At 51.1% G+C, this 27,414-nt stretch overlaps 1 protein-coding gene across 1 annotated transcript; it reads left to right on the forward strand.

Moving 5' to 3' along the window:
• TGFBI (transforming growth factor, beta-induced, 68kDa) lies at nucleotides 1-27,414 on the forward strand. The gene is made up of 17 exons (XM_014539178.1): nucleotides 1-77; nucleotides 501-617; nucleotides 10,135-10,199; nucleotides 11,446-11,606; nucleotides 11,938-12,102; nucleotides 12,361-12,507; nucleotides 14,655-14,796; nucleotides 17,180-17,392; nucleotides 18,190-18,327; nucleotides 18,911-19,056; nucleotides 19,859-19,995; nucleotides 20,781-20,911; nucleotides 23,207-23,331; nucleotides 24,513-24,615; nucleotides 25,176-25,255; nucleotides 26,319-26,343; nucleotides 26,782-27,414. The coding sequence occupies exons 1-17, from the start codon at nucleotides 1-3 to the stop codon at nucleotides 26,820-26,822; spliced, it is 2,013 nt and encodes a 670-aa protein (XP_014394664.1). The 3' UTR covers nucleotides 26,823-27,414.

Below are 27,414 nucleotides of genomic sequence, written 5' to 3' on the forward strand. Positions count from 1 at the left end.
ATGCAGAGTATGTGTGTGGAGCTGCCTGGGAGGCGCAGGGACCCGGACCAGGGCCGCCCGGTGCACTGGGATGACAGGTAAGAGCACAGGTCAGTGTGGGTGGAGATGCAGAGAAAGGCTGGGGGCCTCTCAGGAAGTTGCTTTATTTAGCAAACACACAGCTTTTACTTAGCTAGTTATCTCAATTGGTAACATGCCATCTGAAAACATTTAAGATGCTTTTACTTCCATTTGCCAAATGTCCGTGTCAAAGAAAGATACACGAGGAAGTTATGTCCATGCATGATACACTTTGGCAATTTTTAATTTGGAGGGAAACTTCTAGGAAGCTGACGGAAATCTAGGTCAGGAGGATCAACATCTGCCCCAAGCCACCGTCTGGTACCAAGACTGAAATGACTGTATCTGCTCCACATCTGGGATGTTCACATGAGCCAGGAGGGCCCACGGGGTGGGAAGGACATGGAGGCGGGGTGGACACGCTGACCGTCTTGCTAACGCTGCTGCTTTCTTCGCAGCCCCAACGTGTGTGCTGTGCAGAAGCTCATCGGCACCAACAAAAAGTACTTCACCAACTGCAAGCAGTGGTACCAGAGGAAAATCTGTGGCAAATCAACGTGAGTATCTGTAACCGCCCAAGACCACCAGCCACCAAGGAGGCTGGGCGTTGTGTCCGCCAGCTGCAGGTCCCCTCAGACCTGGGCCGGCCTTCTGAAAGGGCAGCTGCCTAGGGAGCCTGGAAGATGCGTGTGCAGACGTGCCAGGGAGCCGTGTGCTTGGGAGCGGCCGTTTTAGTAAGCTGGCCAGTTTTGTTTTGCATTTTTCAGGCTCCTGACAAGACTTGGATACATTTTCAGGGCTGATCTGAGATTACAAGAAGCATGTATGTGTGTGCGTGTGAGTTTTTTAATCCTCACTCGATGATACAAATATTATCGTTATGGAGAAGCCACCAGCCTGTGGTGGATTTATGTACCACTCCTGCTCTGAGGTAAACACCCCAGAAAGACTTAAAGAGCCTAGAAATGTGCAATTATGAGTCAGCATGGCACTTTAAGAATATAGGCTCAGACTCCCTAATTCAAACCCTGGCTTTGCCGCTTCCCTGGGCAAGTTGCTTTACCTTGGAGCCTTCAGTTACCTCGCCTGTGAAATGGAAATAACAATAGGAAGACCTTATGGGATTACAGGAGGATTGAATGAAATAATGCATGTGAGAGGCTCCCTGCTATTCTTATTACCCTTAGAACTTGCAAATCTAGGCCACACAAACAGAAGTGAGAGTGCCAGTGGGGTGTGGACCCATGTGGTTACAGCGGGGCTTGTTGGTGCCTCTGTCAGCATGCAGGGAGGCGCATGCACCCAGCCACCTGCTGCCTGGTGGGAACGGGGCGGCGTGCATGTTCTAACAGAATTTCATGGAAACCTAATCTGTGTTGGCGCCAACTGTCAACAGATCTCAAAGCTGGCTCTCTCCTGCAGACAGGAAGATGTGCTGTGTGAAACCTCCTGAGCCACTTGGGAGGGCCTGACCCTCCTCTTGTCTGCATAAGAGAAGGATTATGAGACTCTAAGCTACTCTCTTGAACACCTTCCCATGGTGGATTTTTTTTTTAAAGTATTGTTTGTGACATTGCTTTTGAGCAGATATCTCCTTCAGTTTCATAACCAACTGAAGGAAGGGAAAATGCTCTTCCTTTAAAATGGAAATGAATATCCCAACTGTGATCCTTATTATGCTAGTCCAACCTAGTATGAATCAAGGGTGTTAGGGACCACGGCAGAGCTGGGGAGAAGCCAGCAGCCCCCTGGCAGCCTGTCAAGGGCAGGTCCGGGACAGCGGGCTCCCACCTGACCAAGCCCAGCTTCAAAGCTGAGGGTTGAGTGAGCTACAAGGACACACCTTTGGGGTTCAGTGAGAAAACACCCAGGGATAATTCTTCTGCTATGGACAAAAGAGATTATGCAAATTATGGACCACACATCCTTTCATGGTGCTCAAGTTTAAAAAAAAAAAAAAAGAAAACCTTTAGTACTCTGATTTTTCCCATGTGCGTACTTATCTGCTTAAATAAACAGTTAATTACTCAACTCCAAGCCAAGCCCCATATAATTGCTTCTTGGAAGGTGGCCAGAGCATCTGTACCAAGCAAACAGCTCTTCTGCATGTCAGAGTCTGAGTTTCAAAGAGCTCTACCTTTGTGTCAGTACCAGTTTCCCTAAATATGGGAATGTGATGTTAAGCTGGCAGCAGGGCGGCACCGGCCCTGGTATTTCAGGGGGCCCTGTGCTGAGGCATTTGCCTGAACAGTTAAGAGCAGACTGATAATGTTCCCCGGCAGTTCCCAGGCTGGCACTGCTGTTGATGGTGAGTTGCCTTGGCTCCCTGGCCCTTGTACCTGCGTCCTTCTCCATCTGTGTGCCAGGACAGGCACAGGCGGCACAGTGGTGTGCTGGCCAGTGTCCTGGTGACCTAGTCTTCCTCTCCTGGCAGGTTAGGCTTTGAGTGTGGCCATGTGATGGTGCAGTCACCTCACGGCAGTGAGGGCAGGGCATCCTGGGCGCTGGGAAAGGGAAGAGGTGGGTAGGGTGTGGGTGCAGAAAACAAGGTATACAGAGGAGTCAAGCAGAGCCCAGTGCCAGGCCCAGCCATCAGCCTGGCCGTACAAAACCAGATGGGACAATATGCACTTTTGACTTTTCAGTGTGGCCGTTGCTTAGGCAGCTTCAAAAGAGGGAATGGGGATAGAACAACATGAGTTGATATAAAACTTGATGATCTGGGGCAAGAGGGTCCCTTCCTGGAACACTATGTGCTCGTCAGGAAGGTGGAGCTGAGTTGGGAGAGGTCCAGAGAACCCAGGGAGGGACAGGGGAAGCAGTTGAACTTATCTCCGTTGTCCCCAAGAGAGCTGAGAAAGATCAGCCTCACTGTTCGCTGGTGTGCCCAGGACCGAGGCCCAGGCCAGAGCTGCCGTGTGATCCCCAGGAATTTAGTGCCAGGGGTGGTCAGGAAGGGAAGGGGAGAGAGCTGTGCTGGCTGGAGTTGATGTCATCCTGGTGAAATGGGTCCCTAAGCACATTGATGTGGGTGAGGGCCAGACTGGTAAATGGGGAGTATGAGGGTGGTTGGACAGAGGCCTGTCTCAGTGTGGGGCAAATTTGGGCAGTGGGAACTTTCTCAGCAGGACCCCAGGGAGGAGGCTGAAGCAAGAAGTGTATATTGGGGTGAAAGGGTGTAAAGTGTTATAGGGAAGGAGACAGCCCAGGTCACCCAGAGGCCCAAGACCAAGGAGAACTTGAACTTGAAAGCAGACAAACGACACCAAGCACAGGGGTGGGAGGGGAGGGTGAGGGAGGTTTGTGAAGACTTGGTAGTGTCACACAGAGACCCAGGGAACCTGGAGCCACCTCCATGGAGGGAGGGAGGGCCCTGGCCACACTTAGCACGCCTCTCAGGGGACATGACATCGTTCCCAGACAATAACTTTTCTGCATTTCCTAAAAGAGAAGAACCAGAGTCTTTGGTGCTATTTGTCAAGCCAGCATATGGATTTTATTACAGGAAGCAGTTACCAGTGGGCCTCTATTTAGTAACTTGAGTGAATTTTATTACTTGGAAATTTAAGTTAGCTTTTATTTCAGACTCTAAAGAGCACCAGAGTAATACAATAACTAACCAGACAAAGAGAGTTATGAGGGAGACGGCATCCCACTCTGATTTTAGGCTCCAGTCTGATCGGCAACCATAAAATTTTTACATGCAGCAGCTTGAGCGGTGGTGCAGGAAATTGTGGTCAGGAAGCCTCCCTGTCTCTCGACAGGACTCCTTTGTGCAAACCCCAGCGAGAGGGAGGCCTAGTTAGCAGCCAAGTCAGAGTTGACATCATGAGACTGTACTAGTCATTGCAGGAGCTCAGACATCATAACCGTGGCACCGGGAGGCCAGCGGGAGCTGGCAGGTTGGAGTGGCAGCTGTCCGTTCCAAAAGTCTTGAAGTTGTTTCACAAGCAGCACATCTCACGAGCACAAAAGCCCTCCTCCAGAGCCAAGATGAGCTGGCAGGACACTTCCCTTTCTCTAGTAGCAAGCAGTGCTTTGCCCAGGGGCTGAAATATTAATACTTCTTCAGCACTGCATTAAAGCTAAGAAATGTGTCTCTTACAAAGCCAGCCAGTGTGTGGTTACGCTTTCATCAGCCGGCAGGGCTGTTTCCAGTAGCTCTCATTCTGGTGGGGCAGACAGAGACATTACAGTGAAGTTCAAGAAGAGCCCTCCTTGGTCTCCCTTTCCTGTATCCCACAACCTTGGTCACACCATGAAAAAGAAACAGATGGTGAGAAGCTATCTAGGGAAGCCAGGCTGTCCCCAGACGCACACCAGCACCTCCTTCCCTAATTCATGTTCCCTGTCCAGCCAGCTGGGACCCATGGGAAATCTGCTCCAAAATAGCTGAGATTTGTTGTACACCCAACACCAGGGGTTGTTGTACACCAAACACCTCTGTTTGGCAGGGCTTCCTGGAGGTCCTATACCATTCTGCAAACTCCTAGGAGGCAGCTTAGCTGACATGGAATTTTGTTCTGTTGAGTATTTTTGTGAATCCATGTACCATCTGGGGAATGGCCCTGTGGTGGGCAGAGTAATGACCCCCTACAGATGTCCTAATCTCTGAACCTGTGGACATGTTCCCTTACAAGGAAAAAGAAACTTTGCAGATATGATTAAATTAAGGGTATTGAGACGGGAGATTATCCAGGATTATCAGATGAGTCCAATGTAAGGGTCCTTACAAGAGGGAGGCAGGAGGGTCAGAGTCAGAGAAGGACATGTGACAATGCAAACTGAAGTTGGAGTGATGTGGCCACAAGCCAAGAAATGCAGGTGGCCTCCAGAAGCTGGAAAAGATAAGGGATGGATTCTTCCCTAGAGCCTCTAGAACAGCGGTTCTCAACCTGTGGGTCCCGACCCCTTTGGGGGTCGAATGATCCTTTCACAGGGGTCACCTAAGACCATCAGAAAACACATATATAATTACATATTGTTTTGTGATTAATCACTATGCTTTAATTATGTTCACTTTGTAACAATGAAAATATATCCTGCATATCAGATATTTACATTACGATTCATAACAGTAGCAAAATTACAGTTATGAAGTAGCAACGAAAATAATTTTATGGTTGGGGGTCACCACAACATGAGGAACTGTATTAAAGGGTCGCGGCATTAGGAAGGTTGAGAACCACTGCTCTAGGAGGAATACAGCCTTTGATTTTAGCCTCATAAGGCCAGTTTCTGACTTTAACATCCAGAGCTGTAAGATAATAAATTTGTGTTTTTATAAGCTACTGAAATTGTGATAATTTGTTACAGCAACAATGAGAAACTAATACAGGCCCTATCTATTGAGCCACATAGATGTGTTATGAGAGATTTATTACAATGTGATTTCATCAGTGGTCTCATATAGGACATTACTTTCAATGAAGTTATTAATCTAACTTCAGTTTTAAAGTGTATACCTGGAGTTTTTTAGAAGAAGCTCAACAACTGAGCACTTAGTAAATATCAAGTCTCTGTTAAGAGACTTTCCTATGTAAGCTCATTCAGTTCTCACAATTGCCCTATCAGATCAGTATAGGGAGACTGAGGCTCAGAAAGCCTAAGGGGCCTGCTCAAAGTCACCTGCTAGTAGGTGGGGAGGTCTGCTGTCTACTTCCCTGCCCCAGGGAGAATTGAGGCTAGTGGTGAACGTCAGTGATCCCAGAGTGAGCAGCCCTAAAGGGCCTGGGTGGACTGCCCCAGATTTCTCTCTACAGCCCCAAAACTTGTGACTTTGGGCCCCAGGGAGAAGGCCTTCTCAGGGTCAGCAGAGGCCATTTGGCGCAGAGTCACCAACCTTCTCCTAGTTGCTCACCCCCAGTCCGGTATCATTCTGATCCCCTGCTACAAGGGGCCTCCCCAACACCCCTGGTGAGATGATGAAGGGCATGGGAACTGAGGAGACACGCTCAGCATCCAGGAGCCCCCAAAATGGCCTCACAAAACACACAGATTCCCACAAGAAAACAGCTACATTTTCTGAAGACAGTCTTGTCACTAACCAAGCTACACCCTGGTGAATGGAGTAGTGGTGAGAGGTCTTTGGGGATGGACCGTAGGTTAAAACAAGCCCTTTTTCACCAGCGGGCTCAACATTTTGATTTTCTTCTGGGAGGCTCAAGAAAGCTCAGCTGAGTTTCCCAGGCTGGCAGTGCAGAAGTGCACCACTCCAGGCAGCCCGGCTGCAGGGCATGTTGGATGTCTAGACAATGTTGGTCTGTGTTTGCTCTGGGATTCCTCTTGGAAATCATGACACACTGAATGGTTTACCTTCTGTCACAGGAAACCGGCTCTCAGGCTCCGTTCCTTGCTCCACCTACATCCAGGGGCTAGTTCATCTCTAGGGAATTTACAGCCACGGCAGACAGCCAAAGGCATGAAGCATACTTGGGAGAGAGTGATTGTTTTAACTTATTGCATTAACTTTTTGGAAGATTATTTAGGGAGAGAAACACCAATAATTCTTTCTTAATCCATTCATAGTAAACATTTTGGAGGGGGCTGAAGGAGAGCTTCCCTAACAAAGCATCTCTGTTCTTAGATCTTGGATTGACACTACCTTTTTACCCTCCCCAATTGCCCTTTTAAATCAGACACCTTCCCTCACTTTCTTCCTCAAATTGTTTTTCTGACCAGGGAAGCTGGAACAAAAAAATTAGTGTCTGCTGCCTTTTCTGACCTAAGGTTTTTACTTATTGTACTGTGTCAGACCAAGGAGAGCGAGGAGCCTTTAATTAGAACAGCTTTTGCTGATGAGGTTCAATTCAAAGACTAACAAATTGGTCCTCTCTACACAGGGAAGCCCATGAACTAGGGAGACATAGATGATGGGGGCTCCCCGTGGTCTCCATCCTTTGCTGCCTTCATCCTAGAGAGATGGCATCAGGCCCAGGCCCCTGTGGGTGCCCCCAGCCCCATCTCCCCACAGCATGTGTATTCTCTCCAGGGCAGAAAACAGAGAGAGACTGCTTGTCCTGAAAGATTTGGTCAACATTGTCTCAATGGACCGTCTTCTCAGTCTTCAGTTTCCAGCTGCTCTCTGCTCCTCTGGGCCAAGCAGACAGGTTCTGAGGAGAGCTGGTATTATTGGGGCAGCTGGGAGCAGGGAAACTGCCAGCTGTGGCAGATCTCAACCCACAGGGCTGCCAGGCTCAGGCTGAGAGGCACAGCTGACACCTGCTCACCTAGAAAGTGCCTGGATGCCAGACTGGGTAGCAGGAGGGCCGGGAGGGAGAGGTCAGCAGGGTGAGAGGGTTAGGAGAAAGCTTCCTGGTAGAGAACCAGGAAAAAGCCTTCAGCCCCTGCTGGGGGTAGTGTGCCACCCACACCTGGCTGCTGGGGAACATGGGTGCAAAAGGCCCATCTGGATGGGCACAGTGAGTGATGACAAGGGTTAGCTCTGACCACATTGGAGAGAAACCTGTGTCCTCTCAGTGTCAAACTTTCCAAATCAGTCACCTTTCCCCCAAATATGTGCATTGTCAAGAGCAATGGGAAAGGAATTGGATTTGATGCAATTTGAGGAGAGTTGTAGATGCCGCTCCCTAGCTGTGATCTTGGGAAACCCCTTTGTGACTCAGAGTCCTTGCAGCTTTCTGATTCCATCTATCCTTCTGCACGCTGAGACTTTTCAGCTTAGATCCGTCCCTCCTCCCCAGCCCCGTATCTCCTGTCATTCTCACCATTTTCCCCACCCGCACACACACTTGGCCACAGGACCGTTTACACTGGGGAGTTGGTTTTCTTTTGTCCTCAGTGAATTCCTGATGAAGTCACCTGAGCTGTTGAGCTCTCTTGTGGTTTTTTGGGATGGAACTCAGGTGCTAACACCCTAGAAGAAGAGTCACTGGTGAGTCACATGGCTCACCAGGGCCAGCGTGGCTGGGCTCCAAGGCATGGAGTGTGTACAAGGGTCCCAGAAATAAGGAAGGCTTTGAGGAGAAGACTCATTCTCCAGTTGTGCTTTTCCAACTTCATGGAATGTTACCCAGGCACTTTTGGAAGGAACTAAACTTTGGGGGACTTGGCCTAACCCTAACCCCATTCCCCAGAAGAGAACCCTGGTATTTATCACAGAAAGCCGGGGATCCCATGCATGGGTGTCCCCTGGTCCTGTGGGCTCAAGGCTTGGAGCTCTCCCTAGGGTTAGCTGGGAGAAGCTGGCACTCTCCTTCTTTGAAATAGAGTTCCTCTTCCCCCTGGAAATAATCCCATTGACTAGAATTGTGAATTGAAATTGTGAGGAACCTTAGAGATCATCCAGTTTAACTTCATCCCATTTTATAGATCAGGAAACTGAGACTGAGAGAGAATGGACTTTCGGTGTCACCTTGCTAGTTACTGATGGATCACACAACAAGTCTTCTAATTCTTGTACCTATTCTATTACACCACACTGTCTTTGAGAGATTGAGTATTAATCAAATTTTACTTTAGGTTTTAAAGATAAAACTGTGGATCGATCAAGCTGTCGTGAGACCACCAGCCTGGTTAGCCTTATAAGTATAGGGATGACAGATTAGAAAGGAACAGGATGGGAGGAGGGCCAGAGAAAAGGGAGAGGAGAAAGGCAGGAAGATGGAGAGAACAGGACAAAGAAGAAAGTGCATGGCTTGTCACCTCAGCCGTACCCTGGGGGGTGGCGGGGAGCATTTCTGGCCAATGACACCTATAGCTCCCCAGCAGCCTGAGAATCCTAGCCAGTCCGTCTCTGGAACACCACCTTGGATAACAGATGAACATGACTCACCAGGGCTTCCCTGAGATGACTCCAGTGGATTAATCAGAGCAGAATGTATGGGCTCATTGAAAACGCCGGCCCCCACTGCAAGCCCTGTTTCTTTCCGATCTGCCTGCTTCTCTTCTGCTGATGTCATAAAACAGCCCCTGAGAGAGTGGTGAACTGTTCTGTGGAAAATCCAGTCTGAGTCCTCTACTGTCCCCAAGGGAGGGGCAGGACATGGCTGTTTGCCTCTAGTTCCAGACTGCCCAGGAGGGGCTGTGCCCACACTGCCAATGCAGGGGTGGCCTTAGGCAGCACTTGGGGATTTGATGTGAAGCAAGTCTTTCAGGTGTAGGCTTTTAGAACAGCGACTTCCTTGCAATGATATTTGAAATTCTTGGGGCTTCCCCAGAATACCGGGTTAGCTGAAGCTCTGTTTCAGACCTCAGGAAGGACATAAATATTCCAAGATGGACTGGTCTGAGTTAGAAAGTTTTAAGTTTCTCTGCCAAATGATTTCAACATTTAAAACTGGATACTGCCAGTCTTGTTTCTCCACATACAAGGAGTCTTGCAAACTGGCAATATTGCTGGCCTCCTGGAAGGTTGATGGGATTGTCGAGGGATCAGGGTGGGGAACACTTTGCATATTTTCCATTTGAAACCATATAAATGTTTTCCTTGATTATAATTTGGTTTTTAATTTAAAAAATTTTTAAAACCATCTTGATAACAGGAGCTTTGTTTTTATAATTTTTAAAGTTTTAAAGTTTGATTGTAAAAACTGAGAACAATATCCTTTTGGTTATTAAATGGAGAGCTAGAAGGCCATGAGAGATTTAATCCAACGACCATCACACGAAACACACATAGTTTCACAGATGAGGAAACTGAGTCCCAGAGATGAGGCGGGGCCGCCTGGGGGGGTCCAGGGCTCTTGCTGCTCCTCCCCGCGGCCTCTCAGGAACTGCCGGGTCCCCAGGAATTACAATGGAGGTATAAGCTCTTGGTATGTTGTTCGAATCCCACTGTTGAATGTGCTGCCACAGTCCCCTGACCATTCCCAGGTGGTGGATTTCCTCAGGCGACGGTGCCGTTGGGAATATTCTGCAAAGCCGAGGAGGAGTGACCAGCTCCTTGCCCATGACAGGCACAGACATGACAGTGAACAATTCCTCCGCGAGCAGGATGTTTACGCGCCATTTCCCTTCCTCGTTGGCGGAGGCCATTCTTCCAGGAGAGAGGACTGTTGGCCTGTGAGGAGGAGGGAAGCCCTGCTAATACTGCATTTGTGTGTCTCCTTGCAGAGTCATCAGCTACGAGTGCTGTCCTGGATATGAAAAGGTCCCGGGAGAGAAGGGCTGCCCAGCAGGTGATTAAGCCAGGCCTTGCCTGTTAGTGCAGATGGAGGCAGCAGAGCCTGAGTGGGGGTCGGAGGGAGATGAGCTCTGTGGTCTTCCCGCCGCCCCCCCCCCCCATGTGCTCTTTGGCCTCTAGGCACCACGAGGGCCAGAAGGTGGAAGCTGGAAACTGAGTTTCCTACTGTTCCTTCCTATCTGAGCTGACCCCCTCGACAAGGGGGTGGAACAGACTCCAGTTCTGACCTGTCCGTGCTCTTCTCAGGCTCCTGGCCTTGATGGCTGTGGCTGGGAGTGATTCTAAACACAGTCAGCGCTTCTGACCAGCCCTGCTAGAGAGCAGATGGGACAGGCATGGTCCCCGGCTGGGCTGGGAACGCCAAGTCACCTCCACCTCGCTCTGTGGAAACTTGGCCCATCGGAGTTCTGTAGGGAGGAGAGTGGCAGGCCAGGCGGGCCTACCCACAGTCAACAAAGGTGCCACGAATGGCTACATGAGGCCAAGGACTGCGTGGCACCTGTGAATTTCATTAGAGCCTTCCTTTTAGTTCCATACACACCAGGGATCATACAGAGATTTTTTTTTTTAAGCTTTGAAATATGTGCTATTTTATTAGTTGAGAATGTGAGACAGACTTAAAAGGAAGGGGGCAATTTGGTTGGTGCCAATATCACGAGGGAGGTGTGGTTGGCATGGTCTGGGCCCGGGCGTTCCTGCCCTGAGTGGAAGGACAGGTGGGAAATATGGAATGGGAAAGGAGCATGGCCTCAGAAGGGCAGCTCAACCTCCAGCCTTAGCTTCACGCCCTGTAAAATGAACGTGACACTCACTGAGTGAGGTGAAGGCCCTCCTAAGCTACTTGTAAATACACAAAGCACCTCAAAGACTTGCAAAGTTCTTTCATTCTGGGAACCAGTTCCAACAACTAGATAAATCTGTCAGACTAGTTTGTAATTAGGATATCTATTTCTGGCGTACCGGTATTCCTGCCTGTATTATCTAAACGTCTGTGAACTAAAGCTTTGCTTTTGTTCTGCTGTGGTTAAAATGATCAAAAATTACCAATTGGTTGAGTTCAAGTAGGGAAGCATTTGACCGGGTTATTTTAAGAAGCATGGGACAAAACGCCACCGCAGGCAGGCTGGCTGCAGGCCTGCCCACACACTCCTGCAGATGTGCGTCCTCTATAGACAGGGAAGGTGTGGTCAGGTGGGGGTGGCCTCACAAGCCCATCTCTCCTCTGTCCTCTGTCCCTGCAGCCCTACCACTCTCCAACCTTTACGAGACACTGGGAGTCGTTGGATCGACCACCACTCAGCTGTACACGGACCGCACAGAGAAACTGAGGCCCGAGATGGAAGGGCCCGGCAGCTTCACCATCTTTGCCCCCAGCAACGAGGCGTGGGCTTCCTTATCAGCTGTGAGACAACCTCCTCTGCCCAAGGGACTCTTACTGGGGCTGCCTTACTCCCCAGAGGGGTGGGCTGTTGGGCATGAAGGACAAGCTTCTGTAGTGATTTCAGGAAACTTTTCTCTTAACCCTCAGACAAAGCCAAGGAACTTGAGCTAAAATATACCTCACCAGGTTGCTGCCAATTGGACAGACAGACCTCAGTGTTCTCTGAGGAGGGGTCCTTGTCAGAATGGAGGCCTGGGTCATTGGGGCTTCAGAGCATCTTTGCCAGGATAGCAATGACCCATCTCTTGAACATGGGGTCTGCAGCCCCCTAACTGTCACACTGACCTTCTAGGAAGTGCTGGACTCCCTGGTGAGCAATGTCAACATCGAGCTGCTCAACGCCCTTCGCTACCACATGGTGAACAGACGGGTCCTGACGGACGAGCTGAAACACGGCATGGCCCTCACCTCCATGTACCAGAACTCGGACATCAAGATCCACCACTATCCCAATGGGGTAGGGCATCCCCGTTGCACAGATTGCCTTGTGCCCACACTGAGCTCACTCCTGGTCCACGCGGGGTCTGGTTTCTGAGGTTTGGTCCCACAGGTGACGTAGCTGCAGGTAACCCTCTGCCTCCTGCACCTGCTTTTCCTCGGACCTCTGGTTCCACAGCTTGTGGAACACCATCCTGTGCTGTGTCTTCCCTGCCTGGGGCTTCGAGACTGTGCCTCTGATGTGTTAACTGCTCATCCTCACTCCTTCTCTGGGCAGATCGTGACCGTCAACTGTGCCCGGCTGCTGAAGGCTGACCACCATGCAACCAACGGTGTGGTGCACCTCATTGATAGGGTCATCTCCACCATCAGCAACAACATCCAGCAGATCATCGAGATCGAGGACACCTTCGAGACCCTTCGGGTGAGGGACTGCCCTGGAAGAAGGCCCCAAGAGGCAGTGGGAGGAGCAGGGGCATCTCCATGTTCATGGGCATGTAGGGACATGGAGTAAGTTCTAAACACCATGAACATGGAGAATCCCCTAATTAGATCCCCTAATTTGGCCACTGGAAACATCATAACTGCCTGCTGTCAATTCCCCCAGCCTGTCTTCTCCTTTGTAAAGCCTTCCTTTCCTTAACTCCCCCGGGAAGTTCAAGTGGTTTGTGGCCACAGCAGGACAGGGTTCTCTGAGCTGCCAGGGTTGCAGAGGGGGAGGATTCTTCCTTCCAGGTGATGGTTCCCACCTGTAGGTCTAGAATAAATGGCCTGTCAGGCTGCATGATCTTCTTGACCACATGTCCCCACCATGGAGCCCTGCTCCAGCCATACCCATGTTTCCTTGGAGCCCAGGCCAGCAGGAAGGGGCCACGGAATCCTGTCCTTCCCCACTGCCCAGAAGACATTTGTCTTACAACTGGAGTGGTGAGCAGGCGTTCCTCTTGGCAACGCTGCTCAAAGGAAGTGAACACAGGCTGCCCCGTCAGGGTTTTTGCCCTGATTCAAGGAGAACTTCCTGACCACAACGGACATGGGGTGGGAGTGGGGTGGCTCCTCCCCTGGAGATCTCCAACACACACAAACAAACACCCCAGGCCCGGCTGCACGGGGGTGGCCTCAGGAAGTGGCTCTGGAGGGCCCTGCAGGCCCTGCTGTCTAAGCTCTTCCCCTGCTTTCCTTCCAGGTCACTCAGAGGTCAGGAGTCTGCACGGGAATGATGTTCCCACCGAGTGGGAAGCACATTTGGCGGGGGAGGGGAACATCTTTTGATTAACATCAATTGATCCCCACCTAGTGATCTCCTCTTACTGTTTATGTTTGGCAAATATTCCTTCCTTGCTTCTTCCTAACACCCATTTTTCCTTCTGCAAACACATACTTAGTTAAGCACCTGCTACTTCCCAGGCATTGTTCTGTGTGCCAAGGGTAGAGAGGTGAACAAGACACACATTTCTGTCCTCAGTGACATGTATAGCCTTTCTGGGGAGACAGACAAGAAGCACACAAGGTTTCTACAGATTGTGCGAAGCGTGTGGTCAGTAAGTGGTGAGCAGAGGAGGCTGGTTGGGACTGGATGGCCAGGAAAGGTCTCTCTGGAAGAGGTGACTTCTCAGTTGAGGCCTGAAGGATGAGAATGGCCAGTTATCCAAAACGCAGTTCAGCCCTGGCCGGTGTGGCTCAGTTGGTTGAGCATCATCCCGTGCACTGAAAGGGCACCGGTTTGATTCCCAGTCAGGTCACACGCCCAAGTTGCAGGCTCAATTCCCTGATCCCTGGTTGGGGTGCATGCAGGAGGAGGCCAATCAATGTTTCTCTCTCACATTGATGTTTCTTTCCCTCTCCCTCTCTAAAATCAATAAAAACATAAATAAAGAGAGAGGGAAAGAAAACAGCTTCAAAAGCACAGCGGGCAGAGGGGAGGGCAGAAGTAAACAAATAAAGGCAAGCAGGAGGCCAGTGGGGCCAGAGTAAAGACAACTAGGTAACCACAAGGCGAGGGGGCGTGGGCAGGTCAGCAGGGGCAACTCCTTCAAGGCCTTGCAGACCTGGCAAAGGAGTGTAGCTTCATCCTGAGAGGGTAGGAAGCCATTCTGGCTGCTCTGATCCTTACACTCACAGGGCTCACACAATAATTATTTCCAATAACTATTTAATTAAAACATGAGGAGGACAGCAAGCTGTGCAGGTATGTGTAACAGATTCATTCTCACTGGGCGCAACAGCAGGATGAGGTGGGGTGGGAGGCGATGTCACATTGACTACTTAGAGAAATGGCATTTTAGTTAGGGCCTAAAGAAGGAATAGGAGTCACAGAAAGCAAAGAAGGAAGGGCAGGGCCCAGGCTGGAGGTAGGAAGGGAGAAGGTACACAAAGTAACTGAGACATGGCCAGAGTGGCTGGGGTTCAGGCTGGGCAAGCTCCCCGAGGCCATGGTAGGAAGTGAGCTTTGGTTTGGCCTTCCTTTTCATCTTGGGCTCTGAGGGAGGACTGGCGAGGCTGTGTGTGTCTCTGGTCTGCAGATATTCCCCAAGACTTCAGGGAACGCTCCATTCCCTCCCTTCCCCACAGGCTGCCGTGGCTGCATCGGGGCTCAACACCCTGCTCGAAGGTGATGGCCAGTTCACACTCTTGGCCCCCACCAATGAGGCCTTCGAGAAGATTCCTGCTGCGACCTTGAACCGGATCCTGGGTGACCCAGAGGCCCTGAGAGGTGAGCACCCTCAGTTCATGTTGTCACCTCATGGGAGCAGCCATACTGAGCCCAAGGCCTGCTCTCATCCAAGAGGGACATGCCGTCTACCATCCTGTCTCATTGCTCCCAACCAGCCCTATCTCTGCAGAGGCCAGAGCAGAACCCTGGCCAGAGGGGCACATATGGGATCTGGCAGCCTTTGCCTAGGGATGCAGTTGGGCTGAGGAGGGAGGCAGAGTTGGAGGTCCAGGACAGACTCAGGGAGAGTTAAAGGCCCAAATAATCAAAGTCAGAACAAGGCTGGCAGGTGGGCAGCAACTTGGTGATATTGAGAGGGGGTGGCAGGTCCTGGCATCCTTGAAATGGACTCATCATGCTGACCCTTGAACTCTTCCTATGTCTGGCCAGGGGGGTCATGGATAATCGAGAATGATAGTTAAAAACCAGTAACAGTTGACTCTTGACTCTTCATTGCCAGCTCCTTCCTCACCTTCTCAGTGAGCTCTATGTTAGGGGTGTATTAATTATTGCTGGAGGAGAGGGAAGGAACAAGCATGTGAGGAGATTAGGAGGGGAGGCCAGGCTCTGTGCCCCCTTCCGCTCCAAAACCACTGAGCTGCTGCCTGGTGATCCCTGAGGCCCCTGCAAAGGGGAGTAGGCCTCCAGTCCCCTGTGTATCCCAGGCACACTTATTCCTCCCAGATATAACCCAGGGATAACTTCATTTCTTTTGAATCTATTCAAACCCACCTTTGAAATGTACTATATACAATGTCTGATGCATTTCCGACAACCTATAAATGCAAAAGGTTCTCCTTGCAGCCATGCAGGGACAGGAACGGGCACACTGCTGAAAGCACAGATGGGGATCTACTGTGTCCAGATGTTGTGCTGCCTTTATGTGTCTGGCCTGAGCCAGGATTTGGGCCACAAAAGTGAACACGATATAGCCTTTACCTTCAAGGAAGTTTAAACCCAGTGGGGATGACAGGCTTTAAAAAGGTCACAGTCACAGAGATACTCACCATGAGAGCAAGACATGGGTGGGCACATGCAGCCTCGGGGGTCTGGAAGGCTTCCTGGAGGAGGTGAGATGTGGATGCATCTCAGCATAAAGTGAGGAAAAAACACCCCTGATGTTTACTGTATGCACATCTGCCTTTCCCAACGGTAACCCGCTTGCTCGAAACAAGAGCCCTCTGTGGGGGTTTGACTGGCAGCTGGAAGGCCCACAGTGTCCTGTTGTTATTAGTGGGTTGGCAGACAGGCGAGAAGCAGCCCCAGGCTGGTGTGCCCCGTTTGGAGACTGGCTCTGCTCGCCCCACGAGTGGCCCTGGCAGGTCACTCCTACCCCACCCCTGCCTTCGTCCCTGAGAAGCTAAATCCCCAAGGCCTCATTCCCATAGCCGTCTTGCCATCGTTTCTATCCCCAGCCGGCTGAATTGGGTCAGCCCTGGTTTTGCAGGCCCTTGTGGCTCTGCAGGCCTCAGAGCTTCCTCATGACCATGACAGCGCGGTTTTGGTTCCCACATTCAGGACAAACTGAAACTTGCCTCTGTGGTGGGAACGTAAGACAAAGGGCCTTGGCAACTTTGGTGAGCGGCCTCCCAGAACCTGCTCTGCCTGGCTGGGGCTGGCCGCGTCCCCCTCGTCTGCTCCAGCCCAGGTCTGGTCCCTAAGGCAGCACTTGGACAAGTAGTAGACCTTTGAGTAAAATGTACAACAGCAAATAAAATGTACAAATCATGCATAACCTCCTTGACTACAGTTTCCATCTTCCGACCACGTTTTACATTTTTATTAAAGTCAGAAGATAAAAAGTCCCAGTGTAAACTCATTTGAGTTTTCCCCTATCCTTGAAGTTCAGGTACTAACTTAGGAGGGAGGCAGAGCTGGGGTACAGGCCAGACTCAGAGAGAGTTAAAGGCCCAAATGATCAACGAGAATTTACCCTGAAGTTCAGGTACTAATATGAGAATTTACCCAGAAGTTCAAGTGTTAATAAGCGAATCACTAACATGTTTTGGGCATTTGCTCTGTCAGGCACTATGCTGGGTGCCTCACGTTCAGAGCTCCATGTCCTCCGTACACCAGCCCTAGGAGCTGAGTGCTGTGCTAAGGCTGAGGAAGTTGAGACTCTAAAAGGCTAAATGACTTGCCTGGCCCCACAGCTGGTAAGTGGCCGAGCTGGGATTCAAATTCAGGCAGTCTGACCACAGAGCCCCGGCTAGTTTTAAAGGGACAGCAGGCAGGAGAGGAAGATCCGGGCCATGCAGTGCCCCAGCCTCATCTGAAGGTTGGCATCTGAGAGAACAGAATCCTCACAGCCCTGGGCAGGCTGTGAACCGGCCCCTGAGGTCACCTGGAGCGGCCCTGACCCTCCTGTGTTGTTTGCCCCCAGACCTGCTGAACAACCACATCATGAAGTCAGCCATGTGTGCCGAAGCCATTGTTGCGGGGCTGTCCGTGGAGACCCTGCAGGGCACGACGTTGGACGTGGGCTGCAGTGGGGACATGCTCACCATCAACGGGAAGGCCATCATCTCCAACAAAGACATCCTGGCCACCAACGGCGTGATCCACTACATTGACGAGCTGCTCATCCCAGATTCAGGTAAGCAGGCCTCTGTGGGCCTTGGTCCCACCAGGCCCACTGTCCCCTCTGCCGTCCATGGTGGCAGATCTGGGGGAATTTGGGGATCTTTGGGGCCGATTCCCTACCTGTACCCAGCTCACAGCCTCTCAGGAGAAAAGGCCTGGGCACCTGGTAGGTTTGGGCTACATTATGGAGAACCTGAGCTGCAGGCCTGGGAGTCCAGACATTATCTTGGAGGTAGTGGCGAGCCATTGAAGTCTGGGGAGGGAGCGACTCAACCACAGGAGCCTTTCAGAAGATCTGGTTGGCACAGAGGGCAATGGCTTTCTCAGTAGTGCCCAAGCACCCCAGGGTCAGTGACCCCAGGAGAAATGACCGAATGGACTTTGGCTTGGGTTTCATGCAGCATCCTAGCCCCGTTCTGGAATTTCAGGGAGGGCTACTACGCATGAGTGAAGAATTTTCAGATGAAAAACCAAACCAGCAGAAAACTCTTCCCATGGGTGTGGTCATTGGCATTATCTGCTGTTCAGAACAGACAATGACGCCTGTGTCCCTCGAGTTAGTGCCCTGCCCAAAGGTGGGACAGTGGCAGACCTCTGCCCCACTGAACCTCACCTCACTTCCCCGACCAGTGAGATTTTCTGGGTGACCGTCCCCTGATGACACGAGCCTGCACTGCCCCAGCAGCGTTTAGAGGCGTTGTTGACTCACGGGGTGACATTCCTGCTGATGGATGTCATGCTCTGGGGTGAACGAATGATAAATGAAAACAGCACTTTTAACTTTTGAACCCACTTTCTCCTTCCTTGTAGCCAAGACACTGTTGGAGTTGGCTGCAGAGTCCGATGTTTCCACCGCCATTGACCTTTTCAAACAAGCGGGCCTCAGCACCCACCTCTCTGGAAATGAGCAGCTGACTCTCCTGGCCCCCCTGAATTCTGTCTTCAAAGGTAATGTAAGGAAGGCATCCCTGTGGGGGTGTCACTGGGGGCAGCTGCCCCACCGCTGTCACCTCCCTGATTTACAGCACCCTGTGGAGCGTGAGCGCTCCCGCCCAGCTCAACCGAAAGCAGATGTGACTTCACCAGGAACTTCAGAGCCTCTGCTGTTTCCTTTGGCAGAGCAGAGAATGCATTTGGGGCTCTGGTCCTCGGAATTCAAGAGTTTGCATCTGTCTGGGGAGCAGAGCACTCCCCGGCCTTTTTATTGACAGGATCAGTGCCAATGTGCTAGGCGGGCAGTCAGTGAGGAGACAGCTGAGTCCTGGCCTCAGGGAAGGCGGAGACGGGGGCCAAGTTGTGTCCGTGCATTCCCCTCCCTCTTCGGGCAAAACTCCAACCCCCTCAGTTATCTGGACTTTCTTGTGTTTTTGTAATTCCCAGAAGGTGCAAGATGTTAAGGAATATTGCAGCCTCACTTGATTTCTCAATCTCCATTTCCAAAGTCAAGGACAGCCAGGCTCTCCGCCACATTTGTCTCTCTGCCCTTCCTTTCTGGGCCTGGCCCTGGCCCTGACCGTGCCTCCTCTTACAGATGGAAGCCCCCGTGTTGATGCCCGAATGAAGAGCTTGCTTCGGAACCACATGGTTAAAGATCAGCTGGCCTCCAAGTATCTGTACCACGGACAGACCCTGGACACTTTGGGCGGCAAAAAACTGAGAGTTTTTGTTTATCGTAATGTAAGTTCTGGGTCCTCCTTTATCTCAGCTCTAAAAAAAAAGAAGCTGTATTAGTGTTTACAAAACAAAAAAGTTTTCAATAACTAGGAGCTTGCTGTGAACTGGCTTCTGATAAGGAAGGAAGGAATTTCTGCAAAACATATCTAATATCAAGGGTCAAATGAGATTTTGCAGAAGGATTAGAATCTCTTTTTCTGGAGGCCTTTGGGAATAAGCCACACACCTGTCTGACCTGGCCAGGGAGGCAGAGCCCACCTTGAACACAGAGGGATAAACAAAGGGTGGAAGGATGGAGGCCTGACTCCTTCTTCACTTATGTGAAGAGAAGACCCCTGGACTGAGGCACAGCCCTCCTTGGTCCAAAGGTTCTCTTCTCTCTTCTCCTATCTCTTCTCTCTCTTCAAACCCAACTGTTACCCTGGACTAGCAGGCAGGAAGCACAACACAGCACAGCTCTTGCTGAGACCAGCCAGCACCATTGGACCAAAGATTGTTGACATCTGTTCAATAAATAAATCAGTAGTCTCGACCTATTTAATTGATCATTGTTGATGGACCTCAAGTAACATGATATTCTCATTACAGGGCCTCTGTGTAACTTCATTGGAGCATCTATGGCCCTCTTTCCTTAAGGAACACCATTTTATGTTTTTCTTTCCTGGAGAAAATACATCATTTTATCCTAGTCTTGAAAACCCACCCCAATATATATTCATTGATGTTTGTGGATGAGGCCATCAGCCCAAGTCAGGGGGCTTCTGCTTGGGGGATAATGTGCCCTCTCTCTGTCCCCTTTGCACAGAGCCTGTGCATCGAGAACAGCTGTATCGCCGCCCACGACAAGAGGGGAAGGTACGGGACCCTGTTCACCATGGACCGGGTGCTGACCCCCCCAATGGGGACCGTCATGGACGTCCTGAAGGGGGACAATCGCTTCAGGTAACCAGCCGCATCCCAGGCGGGGCTTCTGCCAAGTGGTCATGCTGGGGAAGACTCTGGACGGCTGCAATTTGTCAAGCTCCCCCCCACACACACACACACACACCCTCTGGGGGTCAATGAACAGTAGTGACACGCTGGTGTGACCGTTCAGGCTTGGGATGTGGAAAAGATCAGGGTGACCTTCAAAGCCTAAGTTGAGAAAAAGGAAGTGTAACCTCCCATCCATGGAGGACAGGGAGGGACCGCATTTTTTATTATTAAAGTGCAAGGAAGACATGGTGTTCTCAATCTAAAGTCCCAAGTGAGCTGAGCACCTGGTTTTGAATGTGTGTGAGTCTCCCTCTGTGTGGTATCTACCACCTGCATTGCAGACTTACTGCCACTCCTTCTCAGGCTCCCCGTGCCACTCTTCTTGCCGGTTTTCTCCATTTCTGACTTCCTCACTCACCACTAGGTGCTGTGACAGTGAATGTTTCCTGTCACTGAGTTCAGCCGCCTGCACAAGAGCCTGGGCACCCTCCCCAGAATCACATCCCCAGGGTCCAATGGCTCAGCCAGTCTTTGGGTCAGTGGTCAGCCATGTGACTGGCCTCTCCCTCCTTCCCGCTCTGGCCTTGGACTGTGGTCATTGAACTGAGCTTAGGATTCAGGAGAGAAGAGACAGACTGAATCGTCCCTTTTTTGTAAGGGGTGGAGGGTGAATCCCACTGCTCTGGGCTCCACCTGCCCGCAGTGGCGGGGTATATGTGGGAAAGTGACGGGTTCTGTGCGTGTGTCCACAGAATGCTGGTAGCCGCCATCCAGTCTGCAGGGCTGACAGAGATGCTCAACCGGGAAGGGGTCTACACAGTCTTTGCTCCCACCGATGAGGCCTTCCAAGCCATGCCGCCAGGAGAACTGAACAAACTCTTGGGTAAAGACCAACTATGTACATTGATCGGCTTTTCTAAAGTAGCTGTATCAGTCAGGGTCCCCGCAAGAAAGAGTTGGCACGTTACCAAGGGTTTGACTGAAAGAAATTTAATGAGAGGCTATTGGCAGAATTGTGGACCGGATTAAGGATCTAGCGAAGGGTGATGGCACCCAGGGACTAACAACCATGTCAGGTCTGGGGGGTGGGGGGGAGGGCCAGGACAGGAGAGCTGTATGAGGGGCACAGGACAGTGGCCAGAGTCACAGTATAGCTGCTGTCAGAACCACTACATGCCTCAGGCCACCATCCCCCACGCCCACTATTGCCAGGCCTCCTGTCAGCTGGTTACAGGAGGGGGAAGGAGGGAGCCCGGAAGTCACATTTCATAGCTGTCAGCCTTCTGGGCACCAAAAAAGGCAGAGAAGAGCAGAGAGGACTTCAGGGTGGGTAACTACCAGGCCAGTCATCAAGACATGGCTTCCACTTGGGACCTGTGAGAATAGTGATAATGAAGCCTTTTACCTGCATCACACCTCCCTCGGGATGAAAGCTTGACGGAGAAGCTACTCACAGCCCTGAGAAATGTAGCTGAGGATGTTTGAGGAGAAACCTAGTGGTCAAGAGCTTGGGCTCCCGGACTACCTGAAAGCAAGTTCAAATCCTGACTCTGGTACTTACTAGCTGAGTGACCTCTAGCAAGTTGCTTAACCTCTCTGAGCCTCAGTTTTCCCATTAGAAAAATGAGGGAGGTAAGAGTTCCTTGTTGTGAGGATTAAATGAGGTATTCCCCACATGTTGGGCATAGAGTAACGGCTATGACAGTGGGGAAGTAGGACAGGGTGGCAGTGTTGAGTTCTGACGCATGCCATAAGAGACATTTCCACCCATCGCAGAGAAGTGGGCCTGAGGAGGAAGGACCTTGGCCAAACCTTCAGGCCCACATAGTCCACACCTCCCTTCCTGCTCTGGAACAGAATAGGAAGTTCAGGTTGCAGGCAACTGTGAGCTGAATTTGTGTCCTGTTTAATTTTCTTTATTGCTAAACGAATGTCTGGGTCTCTGATGCTGACGTATGTTCCTGAGAAGAGGGGAGAAGTGCATTCTGAACATAAACCTTCCACCTTCTCTCTGTCCAGCAGGAATGAAGTATCCCCCGGTGGCCTGAGCCTGCTCGGCTTCCGGTTCATTTTCAGCTGTGTGGGGGCAGAGGAGGGGCGAGGGCAAAGCTTCCCAAACACACCCTCCCTCAGGCCCATGGGCAGGACTGGACCCCAGCACTCCTGGGGGATGGAGGGCCAGCCAGGTGTTAGCAGTCAATCCGGGTGTTAGGGCCCTGCACCTTGGGGGCTGGCAGTGTCTCCTTGGAAGGGAAGCTCACGCCAGCTGCAGACTGTCTATGTTTGGAAATCTCTTGGTACCGGTGGCTCCATCGCACGGCACTGATGTGGATGTGTCGATAACCCAGCTAACTCTCCAAAATGCTTTAAAACTTTCTCCGTTCTCAGTTCCAAGATGCTGGAAATAACCATCCATAAGCCCTGGGGAAATCCAGCCATTTGGCTGGTAATGTGAGCATCAGTGGCAGCCTTGATAGAGATGAGAGAGCAGCTGGCAGCTTGAAGAATTGCCTCCCACACTTAATTTGGGGAAATGCCTGTGCACCTTTATGAGCAATCTTGCTTCCCCAGTTGGTGGAGAAGCTGATGTGGGCTGGAAGGAATGCTGGGACGTGAGGAGGAGATGCTGTGTCGGGAATCCCCCCTTGGCCCTGACCTCATCGGCTCCACAGCTCCTCCAGATTGCAGCTGTTGACTCTTTTAAGTTCTCCCTTCAGGAAATAGCCGTCTCAGAATATGCGTTTTGAGAGCAGAATGTGTAAATATTTCACTACTGTGTTATAGCCATCGGGAGCCACGCTGATGATGAAATGTCCCAGATGCCGGTGCTGGAAAGGTCCCTGGCTTTCCAAGCAAATATTTAGCTCATGGGAACATGAGTCATGCTCACAGAGGAGTATGGATTAACTCCTTCTCAGCAGCAAGAGAGCATGTGCTTTAACCCAGGAGCCCGCCGACTTCCAGGGAGATGCATGGCCACGGACATGTCTTGTTCCCTGATCACTAGTGGTGGGACAGAGGGCTGAGCACACAGTGGTGCTCAGTGAGTGTTCATCAGCCAGGCAGGAGTTCTCCATCTCAGGAGTGGCCGTTTGTATCTTCTCCTCTGCCCCTTTCTTCACCTCACCAATTACCAAACCTTGGGATTAACTCTGTTTTCTTTCCCACAAACCTGCAGGCAACGCCAAGGAGCTTGCCAGCATCCTGAAATACCACATTGGTGATGAAATCCTGGTTAGCGGAGGCGTCGAGGCCCTGGTGCGGCTGAAGTCCCTCCAGGGCGACAAGCTGGAAGTCAGCTCAGTGAGTGTGTCTGAAAATTGAAAAGCTGGCTGTGCCCTCCACCAGGGTTCCAGGCACATCTCACCCCGGAATGGCATGAGACACACACACCGTTTTTAAAATATATCTTGAACCTCTGAGTGCATTTTGTCCAAAGGAAATAGAAAAGGGTCTTCAGGGAAATCAAGTGAGACTGTGGTTAGGCATGAACAAGAGCTTCCACATTTGCAGGGGAATAAGGCTTCTGATTGGCATCTGGGAGAGGGTCTGAGATCTTCCTTCCCTTAAGGAGATGATAGGCAATTACTTTTATGTCTTGAGAGATGGATCTCCAACCCACGCCTTCCCCCAAATCCAGGGCTCACTGATTTGTGCCATGAGCCAGACCATCCCAAAAGGCTTTTCTTCTGATGCTTGATCTGTGAGCCTTCCCTTATTCTGCACGTTGATAAGCATTCCACTTTGGAGCTGCCACTGAGCCCCTGTGGAGGGACCACTCTTCCAGTGTACAGCTGGCTCAGCCTCTGCTCCCTGCTCTCGCCTGACCTCCAGCCATCCCTTTGCTCATCCGTTTCCCTCCAGAGCATGGAAGGCATGTAGGGAGGCAGGGATGACTTGTTTGACTTATGCCGGTCACCTGAGACTCTCTCAGCTCTTAGATTTGGGTGTCAGGTTCTGTCTGTCACGGGCTTCAGTTCCCCCTTTGACCCCTTGGGTCTGATATGCGGGTCGTTCAGGAAAGCCAAAGATAGATTTACCCTGGTGCGCTTCCTATGAGAAAATCCTAAGTAGGGCATCAAGGAGAAGTGGAAAGCGCCCTTTACCCAGAACAGGAGGCCTAGCTTCTGTCCCCATCCATCCCACCAACTGAGCTTAAAGGAGGCTCTTGGCCTCTCTTGAGTCTCAGTTTCCTCTTCTGTTAAGTGAGGCAGTAAAATCTGCCTCCTCCCCATACACTGCCATGAGGGAGAAGTGGGAACACGAAAGAGCATTTTGTAAATTATAACGTGCTGAGTCACACAAGGGATTGGAATGACTCCACCAGACCAAAGGTCTGTAGCCGGCAGGGACTGTTCCTTTCACCAGAGTGTCCCCAACACTTAGCACAGGATCTGGCATCTAGAAGTGCTCAGTAAACCTTTGCTGAGTGAATGAGATAAGTATGCTCTACGTTCAACAACTGGTGCCTCTTTTTCTCCCAGAAAAATAATGTAGTGAGCGTCAACAAGGAGCCTGTTGCTGAAGCTGACATCATGGCCACCAATGGCGTGGTCTATGCCATCTCCAGTGTCCTGCAGCCTCCAGGTAAGGCCTCATTCTCACTCAGTTTGTAACTGGGCCCTTCTTTAGCAGTTGGTGTTCGTTAGAAATGATAGAAAAACTCTCCTAAGCAAATATAGGAATAAGGTGCCACATGCAAAGTGAGTCTTCATGAACGCATCATGAAAGCTAATTGAAAGCTAATTAGAACTGTTGTTTCTAAGACGTTATACCAAGTAACACAAGGACAGACCTCTCTTTGCTGAATTGCCTGGCTGTCTTAGCCCATTCAGACACAGCCCAGTTGTTTGTTACAGGCAGATAGATGCTATGAGCGTGGTTCTTGCAGTATCGCGCCCCACGGCAGCTCTCTTTACCTCCAGCAAAGCTGAACTTGAGCCCAGCCTCCGTCCTCACTTGTGCATACACCTTTCTCTGTGCTCTCTCCCCACAACCAAATTCTGTCATGCCTTATGAAAGTTATAAGGGAAAAATTCATTAGAAAATGTGAGCCAGAGAGCCCAACAGTGCCCCTCAGTCATGGCTGTTAGGAATGACATGCTAATAGTTTCTCTCACCAAAGCTGCCTTTTCTTTCATCCCCAGCCAACAGACCTCAGGAACGAGGGGACGAACTTGCAGACTCTGCCCTTGAAATTTTCAAACAGGCGTCAGCATTTTCCAGGGTAAGATGCCTGCTAGGTTCGCCCCTGGTCTGAGCAGCCTTGGTCTTCTTCTTGGGACCATGGAGGGGCTCTCCAGATCCCCTCTCTCCCGTGGCTGCTGCCCCAGGACTCTCTAGAAACTTCTTTCCTCTCTCACTGGGACGTCCTTCGCTCTGGCCTATGTGGAGTTCAGGGAAAAGAACCCAGGCAGCCCCTGCTTCCTTTGTGGGCAAAAGCCCAGGCCTTCACACAGAGGCCTCTGAGCCTCTGTCCGGGGGCCACTGCTGGTGAGAACAGACAGCTCCAGGATCCATCTCTCCAAGGATTCACCTGATGGCGGCCTGGCCTGCCCTGAGCCTGGGCCTTTTAGTGACTCTTCTGTTTTCCATGACATGGCCCCTCTCCGGTGATCCTGGGGCTTCCTGGACTGTGGGTTGGGTTCTGGATACAGGACCAGCTCTATGTGTGGAGCCTCCCTTCCTTGCCTTAGCCCCATCCCCTCTCTGGACCTCTCTGACTCTCTATGTGCTCCTCATCCTGCTTCCAACCTTGCCCAAGGCCCAGGAGCCCTGCTCAGGTTGCTTTGCTACTTCAGGTCAGGTGAAGCCCCTTGGGAATGTGGGTTACCTAACAGGTTTTGCACCTCAAGAGACGAGTCTGCAGCAAGTAGTTCTTAACCCAGAGACCTGCTGCTGGAATGTGTCACTTTCCTTCTGGAAGAAGGTGCTAGCGCCCCTCAGGAAGGGAGGGGTCTTGGTCCTGAGCTCCTACTCCTGAGCACCACCCCCTGTGCAGCCCCAGCTCCCCAAGCTTTAGCCTGTGGTCTCCGTGGAAGCCCAGCTGAGGAATGTTCACCTCAAGCTCCACTTGGCAGGAGTTGGCACATCACTTAGGACTGCTGAGGCCAACTGAGGAGCTCCCAGGGCCCCGCAGTCCCACGTCCCCCTTCCTCTTCCTCTTCCTCATCCCCAGCACCTGTTCTGAGCAGGGGTGGCAATGAGTGAAGCCACTGCCGTGAGCAGGTGCAGGTATATCCTTCACTAGAAACCCTGACACCTTGTGTTTTGTTTTTGTTTTTTTTCAGGCTGCCCACACCTCTGTGAAATTAGGTAAGTCTGGTCTGGGTTTGGATATCCCACTGACTTGCTTGGGCCTTACCCCCAAGCAGGCCATACCTACCATCTGCTTTCTATGGGGCAATAGAGCAAGCCTGGCCCTCGGGGTCAGACACAGAACACTCAATTCCCTTCTCTATAAGATGGAGATAATAAGAGTGCCCACCCTTTAGGGCTGATGTAAATGTTTGGCTTTAGGAGCCTGGAGATATTGCACAGGGGCTTGGCAGGAGCCTGTGGTGAGGACGTGGTCCAAGCTGAGAGATGTAGAAAATCCCAGTTCAGAACCTCAGTAAGACAGGAGGTGTCACACACCACGGAGCACCTGCTGTGTGCAGGAGAGTATGGCAAGGACCAGAAGGTTGAGAACCACTGCTAGACAGACATGGGGAAGTTCGCATCCTTCTCACCTTTCAAACTTCTCTCTTTCAGCCCCTGTCTACCAGCGGTTATTAGAGAGGATGAAGCATTAATGCAAAGGACCACGGGAAGAATGCAGCTCCTTGCCAATTTCTCTCAGTTTGCCAAAGAGACTGATTGTTTTTGAAACCAAATATCACACTTCAATGTACATGGGCCGCACCATAATGAGATCTGAGCCTTGGGTGGGTTGGGGGAGGAGGGAGAGAGATGTCGTTTCAATTTTTGTTCTCTCTGCACATGGCTGTTAACCCGCTACATGGAGAGACCTGGATGTCACTGCCTGACATTCACCCCCAGAAAGGACCTGTCCCAAACGTGGAATTTCCTGCCTTTGCCCACTGCTCCGGAAAAGGGGCCTGAAGTTTGTGGAGCTCCCAAAACATGCATCAAGCAACCCAGCCTCAAGGGGGAGTCCTGGCACGGTTTCTGTAAAGCTCTTTCACAGCTGGAGGAATGGCGTCATTATAAGCTATGAGTTGAACTGCTCTGTCAAACATGTCTCGAGTCTACATGTGGCTTGGACACTCCCGTGTGGCCCCGTCCAGGTAGATCAGAGAGGGTGGGCAGAGCATGCAGAGCCCAGGATTTCCCAGGTTTGGCAGAGCCATGGTGTGTTTGTAATAATAAAACCAAAGACACATG

Source organism: Myotis brandtii, unplaced genomic scaffold (genome assembly GCF_000412655.1).
Source record: "Myotis brandtii unplaced genomic scaffold, ASM41265v1 scaffold208, whole genome shotgun sequence".
Taxonomy (NCBI): Eukaryota; Metazoa; Chordata; class Mammalia; order Chiroptera; family Vespertilionidae; genus Myotis; species Myotis brandtii.

What these genes read in the sequence shown, in the direction of transcription:
- TGFBI (XM_014539178.1), top strand. Translation starts at nt 1, where the DNA reads ATGCAGAGTATGTGTGTGGAGCTGCCTGGGAGGCGCAGGGACCCGGAC. An exon ending in AAAATCTGTGGCAAATCAAC is followed by an intron (nt 618 to 10,134) that starts GTGAGTATCTGT and finishes GTCTCCTTGCAG; the next exon opens with AGTCATCAGCTACGAGTGCT. An exon ending in ACAAGCTGGAAGTCAGCTCA is followed by an intron (nt 23,332 to 24,512) that starts GTGAGTGTGTCT and finishes TTTTTCTCCCAG; the next exon opens with AAAAATAATGTAGTGAGCGT.